Below are 7,500 nucleotides of genomic sequence, written 5' to 3' on the forward strand. Positions count from 1 at the left end.
CTCCTTGTCCTGCCTTCAGGCGCTTTGGAAAATAGCTTGACTCCCTCTTCTTTGTGGCAGCCCCTGAGATATTGGAACACTGCTATCATGTCCCCCCTCGTCCTTCTCTTTGTTAAACTAGACATACCCAATTCCAGCAACCGTTCCTTATATGTTTTAGCCTCCAGTCCCCTAATCATCTTTGTTGCTCTTCTCTGCATTCTTTCTAGAGTCTCAACATCTTTTTTACATCATGGTGACCAAAACTGGATGCAGTATTCCAAGTGTGGCCCTACCAAGGCATTGTAAAGTGGTATTAATACTTCACGTGATCTTGATTCTATCCCTCTGTTAATGCAGCCCAGCACTGAGTTGGCTTTTTTGGCAGCTGCAGCCCCCTGCTGGCTCATATTTAAATGATTGTCCACTAGGACTCCAAGATCCCTCTCACAGTTACTACCATTGAGCAAGGTACCCCCTATACTATACCTACCTTAGAATAAAGACAAGTAAGGATAAAAATCATGGTGGCTGTTTAGAAAATGTTTGCCTGAACTATGGTATTCGAAATCGAGGTCATCCAATGGAGCTGAATGGTGGGAAGGTTTGCACTCGCTGCTGTGGGTGGCCTTTCCACAGGCATGTGTTGGCTATTGTGCAGGAACACTGGCCTTGCAGTGCCATCGAACTGAGTCAACGCAGCTCTTCAGTGTTCTGACCTAGCAACACGCTGGGCTAGTTTAAGCCAAGAAATAAGGGCTTCCAGTTTCTTATTTATGTTCACACCACAGAATGAGCAGATAAGAACTTGAGGCTTTTCAAAACATATTCTGGTACTATTGAACTACGGTTTGCTGTTAGGCTTGAAAACAACTTCTCTGTTTTAAATCGTACAGACTGTACAGGTTACATCAGCCTTAAATAATGACCAAAACTTCTCTGGGTTACCATCTCATAATTTTCAGCAGATTAGGAAATTCAAAGAAAAAAGATACTGTCTTGTTTTAATGGATGCTTAAATGTGGAATGGGTAGTTTTAGCAGGCTAGAAGCCCAGATGAGATGTAAGGCAATTGGAGGTTTTATCCAGTGATATGTACCCTCACGCGTGAAAGAAACAGCATGTTTTTTTCCAGCTGCACTACAACCACTGAGGAGAAAAAACTGAAAACCTCTATTAATTATCTCATCCTTCTTTGGAAATGATCCTTTTCCTGAATAGCCCAGAAATTCTCTGGGTGAAAGCATTTCTAGATATGGCAAGTGGTAATATGATGGAAGATGTGGGTTTAAGACTTACATCAGAGTACATCAAAGTATCTGCAGGTGAGTTGCCCACTTTTGTGTTGAGTCCATGAAGACTGAATCTTTTTTTTCCTATTAGATTTCAGGTTAAGAAATGAAATTATTGCTATAGTAGTCTTGAAGTATCTGATCTCTTTTAATTTTGGATGGGAAAAGACAGTGATGTTTTAACGTTAGTAAGTAGACACTCTGAATCAGCTACTTGTAACCTAAAACAGCTTACTGTCGCTCATTATTTTTGTCCCCTACCAAACAAGCATTTACAAATCACTGGCTGCATTCACATTTTGTACTGTAAAATTATAATTTAGTCTATCTTAATTTTTGCTCAGTATATAGCGTGAACTGAACAACTGTGGTCTGTAAACCATGGTTTATGGCTCAGAGTTGTGTAAATCAGGCTACTGTAATTTCTTTAAAAATAAGGTCTAAAAGCATGGCTTAGCACAGTGGTGGTGAACCTATGGCACGCGTACCAGAGGTGGCACTCAGAGCCCCCTCTATGGGCACCTGTGCCGCCGCTGCCAGCGGCTTGCGCAGGTCCATTAGGCCGCCGCCTAGAGCAGCAGCCCCACCCAGCACAAAGGAGGCAAAGCGGCCAGCTAGCAAGCTCGAGTAGAGGTGGTAGAGCAGTGTTTCTCAACCTTGACAATTTTAAGGCATGTGGACTTCAACTCCCAGAATTCCACAGCCAGCAATGGGAGTTGAAGTCCACATGCCTTAAAATTGTCAAGGTTGAGAAACACTGTGGTAGAGCATGCCCACACCCAGCAAGCCAAAGGCCACCCTGAGCAGGGAAAGCCAGATCCCCATCAGTGCCATGGCCCCCCCAGTCCCAGCTAGGATTGCATGCCTCCCCTCATCTATGCTGGGCCTCCTGCCCACCGCCCCACCCGCCAGAGACCCCCTGGATCTCCCCCAACCCTGCCTGGCCCCCACAGGCATCCCCTCCATGAGCAACATCGAGGTGGCCCTGCCCACTCTAGCCATGCTCACCCAGCCTGCCGTGACAATCGCAGCCATGCCTACCCAGTGGGCCACACCCACCCATTGAGCCACGCCCCCACGCCCTCCCTGAGGGCACCACGCTGAAGCGGTCCTGGCACTTTGTGATAAATAAGTGGGTTTTGGGTTGTGGTTTGGGCACTCGGTCTCTAAAAGGTTCGCTATCACTGGCTTAGCATAATGAGGAGGTCCAATCAACTGAGAAATGTTCCTAGTCTTCTGTTATTGTGAGCCAAAAACAATTCCTACCTCATTTTACAAGCTTTTAAGTATTCTCTTCAAACTGCTGGTTGCCAAATATCAGCTATATTGATCTGAGCTTTATTTGTATAGGAATGTTTTTTCTGCTTTTCTGAGTTTCCGCATACTTATGAAGGTCACATATAGCAACTTTTCTGCTTAGCAAAATGCATCATTGACAGGTTCTTCAATTTTGAACAGCAGAGTCACTCCTGTATTGAAGTCACTTTTGTGCGAATGAATCCATGTGAGAAACAGAATACTAATTATAATTTCATTTTAAGGAACTTTCTACATGTATGTAAAACCATGTTTCCTAATTGGAATATAAACTTTTAAAGGTAGAGTAAAATTTCAGAAAGCTACCTTTTGAGATAGCAGATTAGGTGTTGTTGCTAGTTTAATACGAAAATATTTGGGTACACCTCTCTCCTGCACTTTATTCCTGTGTCCTCTAGGCCATGATTCTCAGTCTTGACAACTTTAAGATGTGTAAACTTCAACTCCCAGAATTCCTCAGACTGCATGCTTCTACGAGTTGAAGTTCACATATTCTAAAGTTGCTCTAGGCCAGGGGTAGGCAACCTTGGCTCTTTTATGACTCGTGGACTTTAACTCCCGGAAAAGAGCCAAGGTTGCCTACCTCTTATCTAGGCAATCTAATCTCTTCTGAAATCAGGTCGACAACATCTAGTTCAGGGGTAGTCAACCTTGTCTCTTTTATGACTCGTGGACTTCAATTCCCAGAATTCCTGAGCCAGCTTAGCTGGCTCAGGAATTCTGGGAGTTGAAGTCGACGAGTCATAAAAGAGCCAAGGTTGACTGCCCCTGATCTAGTTTATACAATATAACTATTTCAACAGTTGCTGCTGTTCTTTAATGGGGCAGAAAAACCTCAGAAAAATTTGAGCACCACATAAGTGTGTTATTTGATTAAAGTGTACCAATAGTTTACATCCAATACATATCTGAATACAAAGGATAAATTTGTAAATATTGCTTTTTAACTTACTGAACTCATTGCAACTTCTAGCAGATCCAACTTGAAATTTGGCACAATTGCACTCTAACTCAGGGCTTTTCAACCAGTGGTACGGATACCACCTGTGGTACATTGGCACCTGGCAGGTGGTACGTGACCATCCTAGAAAAGTGGTAGCAGGGGAGGGGAATGAGCTGAACCAGTGGCAGCACCGCAGAAGCCTGAGCGAGAGATAGCTGGACCTGCAGGGCTGTCAGGGCTCAGGGGAAGCGCCAGGATCAGCGCCAGGCTCCAGCTGGAGCTCGGCACTGATCCTGGCGCTTCTGAGCTGAGAAGAAGCGCTGATCAGCTGGAATGTTGCAGCATCTCCAGGGTCTTGTGATTTACATTCAGATGCTTGGCAACTGATTCATATTTATGACCGTCAGTGTCCCAGGGTCATGTGAAGTGATCAAAACCTGCTGCAACCACCCATCAGACGGGGGGAATAAAACCCAAACACCCCCCCACCCCCGCTGCCAATCCTCAACAGAAATGCTCACAGCAATGAAAACCTCGGACAGGAGGAAAAGCGCAGCCGGGTGGGCAGACGTCTTGCTCGGCTGTGGCTTGGGGGGCACTTTTTTCAGTGCCATTGTAACTTCGAACAGTCACTAAGCAAACTGTTGTAAGTCGAGGACTCCCTGTACTTCATCACTTTTTTTCCTGTTTTTTTTGGGGGGGGGTCATCAAGTTTTTGACACCTTGCTAGGTGACTGATGGTACTCAGATGTTGCCGTACCCTAAAAGTGGTACAATGGGTGAAAAGGTTGAAAAGCCCTGCTCTAACTCATCAGTCTAGGAAGTGTCACTTTTATAAGTGATAACACTTTTGAAATGTAAATTATGACTAATTAAAAGTTAATGAATGTAGAAAGTGTAACCGTTTTCCCTTTCGTTCTTACATTACAGTATTTATCTTCACACTTGTTCATACACACTATGCAGTTGACTTCCATAAGTTTCCAAAGAAGCAATTAACAAATTAATTGCTGATGATTAGGGGTGAGAACTTGGTGTAGTGGTTACAAGACTGACTTCTAGTTCTGCCTTAGGCACCAAAGCAGCTGGGTAACTTTGGGTGAGCCATACCCTATCAGCCCTAGGAAGCAGGCAATGGCAAATCATTTCCAAAATCTTGCCAAGGGAACTGCAGAAACTTGTCCAGGCAGTCACCATGAGTCACCCATGACTCGAGGCACACACGTAGCAAAAAGATGATAATCAACAGTAGCTTGTAGTTATGGAGGTGCTCTCCCTAGTTCCATCATAATTCTTGTTAGGTATACGCATAATCATTGCTTCATGTTTTAATCTGTGTGAGTAGATGTCTCTCAAAAGGTGAGCCTGCTTCCTTGAAGAAAATGCTTTAGGAAGGTATATTTAGCACATTTTCTGGTTGGAATAACACAACGTCTATTTATATCCAGTCTGTTTGTATCCTCTCCCAAAGCACAATTTATATATCATTTTCCCAGCAGACCTCCAAAGTTCTCTCATGACATTTGAGCCGTGTTTTAAAAATAGTTTGAAAAATATACCAATGGGATTTTTTATCTGTAGGACTCTGCTGAATTTATTTCAGTCTGAACTGGAAGCTGAGAGCTGAATACACGGTATTTGCAATATACATATCAACATTTATTCATTTTTGAGGCTTAGATATGAAAAAGAGACGTCTGCATTTTTACATATTTATTGTATATGGTGAGAGTAGCATCCTCATTCCAATTAAAATTTAGTAATACCACTCATCTGTACCAATGCACATGTACTGAGAGACTCAACATTGGCTTTTAAAGTCCCAAGATTACATGTCAAAACCAAGCTTTCTTACATGTTAGAATAAAAAACAAAAACAAAAATGAAGTACTATAGCAGTATTTGGCAAGTGTGGACAATTCTTTAGAAGTAGCTAAAGGTCTACATCAATTAACTTTTTTCCTGAAAAATAACACTAATCAATGGAAGTAATTCACAGCAGTTTTTTTTTAAAAAAAAAACCCAACCAAAACTGTATCTGGATTATGGACACAGTAAGCTGATTTTACTAACATCAAGTGCTATAATGGTACTTATACTAACCCTATCTTTACTGAATACAATGTTCATTAAAATCTGTTATGATCCAGAATGTGCCCTTACTGAGCAAAGCAGAAAAAGATCAGCCAACCTCTGCATTTACTTACAAATACATTGCAGAAAAAACAGAGTCTGTCCTTTGTACACCTATATATCTGTCATTCACTTGAACCTAGTCTGCTATTGACCACTTTACACACGCACACTAAAACTGGAAGGAAAAAAAAATGAACAAAAGATTACACTAAAAATGCTCTAGTTACTTTGCCAATATACAATTGTTAATTGAAAAGGGAAAAGGAATGTAACAGAACAGGTATGAAGGAAGGTTTTGCAGACTTTTATTTTGTGCATGTTTGTCAGATGAAAAAGGTAATGTCTACAGCTTCTTTGGTGCCCAACAGCATACAAAAATGTAAAAGACTATTAACAAATAAAAACAAGCTCAACCTAAAGAAGTATTTCCAAGGTTAGTGCATATCATGACAATTCTGCTTATGAACACAGAAATCACTGCAGAAATAAATAGAATGTCTTGTAAAAAGCAGCAATTTCATATTTTTTTTGTAAACTTTTGTTTTTACAATACAGCACTGTTCAAAATAAAATCCAAAAGGGACTGGAGTTTATCATTGTGGCCAAGAGTTTGTACCTCCTCAGCTGTCTTGGTCCAGTTAATCCTTTTTTCTTTACCCTTTTTTTTTCTCGCTTCAAGTCCAATATGCAGCAGTCTTATAAAAGGTGCTTGGTTAGTTCGTCTAACTGTGAAGTGGCAAATTATAAAATTTCTTTCCTGCTCTCAAACACATACGGGTAGATCTGTTCCACTGCAGTGGCAACAGCCTTTACATTTGGCCCTACAAATAAACAGGGAAAAAAGGATCAGAAGAGACACAGAAACAAACCTTTGAAACTTTATTAGTGGAACTTAATACTTACAACAATTTTGTTCTCCAATATTCTAAAAGCGAACAATTCCAACACTACTGAAGCAGAAAATAAAACTAGCCTGAAAACATTAATTAAATTATACATCACACACATCCATATACATCCTAGATGGATCTTCACTCTTCTCACACTGAAGACTAGCTGTACCATAGACTCAGAAGAAAAAAGTGCAAATTCAGCAACTGATTTCCCAAAATTTGCTACTTGCACTTTATATTGTTATAAATTACCTGTTATCATCAACGGCCACCCAACACTCCAACTCAAATTAGACCTTAATATAACTATCTTATTTTTCTTCAATTATAAGTCCAGAAAATCTTCACTGGGATCCCAACATGTAAGAATCAAAGTCTTATTTCTTCTCTCCTCAGCAAGACTGAACAAAATTGTTACTTCCCCAGAGTTGCTAAAATATAAAAAGAAGAATGTTCCCATTGGTACAATGGGATATTTATTCTTAAAGTGTGCAAGTCACAAGCAGAAAGAAAGGGAGATGTAAGCCTTCTTCCATCATATGCTACATTCCTGATTAAAAAAATAAATAATTCCCCACGTGCTTGTAATTAAATTGGATGTGTAACTAAACTACTTCCTATGATATAAGAAGCCAGTTCTTTGTCAGTCAAATTAATTTATGGATGGACTACTGAATTTAATACCTGAAACACCTAATGGTGACAAATTAACTGATCTCACCCAATTGTAACTTAATTCCTGTTTTTATCTATTACATTTTAAAATTTCAATCTATTAAGACTTTCAGTCTAAACAAATTTAGTTTGACTGATTTCAGTCAAACGTCACTTGTCACACAGGATTGATGATACCATTTTAACGGAAAAACACACAAAATGTTATATGATTTACAAAAATGACCATACAGAATCTACACTTAAACATAAATTGTTTAAAAAC

General features: G+C 40.4%; 1 protein-coding gene across 1 annotated transcript in view; it reads right to left on the reverse strand.

Annotated features, from left to right (window-relative positions):
* Positions 1-5,545: 5,545 nt before the first annotated feature.
* TBPL1 (TATA-box binding protein like 1) overlaps positions 5,546-7,500 on the reverse strand; it is a 10,488-nt gene continuing 8,533 nt past the window's right edge. Inside the window, exon 7 of the mRNA XM_015818734.1 lies at positions 5,546-6,488. Within this exon, the coding sequence (XP_015674220.1) occupies positions 6,409-6,488 (80 nt within the window). The 3' untranslated portion in view covers positions 5,546-6,408. The remainder of the gene's footprint in view (positions 6,489-7,500) is intronic.

Source organism: Protobothrops mucrosquamatus, unplaced genomic scaffold (assembly GCF_001527695.2).
Source record: "Protobothrops mucrosquamatus isolate PMUCROS unplaced genomic scaffold, P.Mucros_1.0 scaffold782, whole genome shotgun sequence".
NCBI lineage: Eukaryota > Metazoa > Chordata > Lepidosauria > Squamata > Viperidae > Protobothrops > Protobothrops mucrosquamatus.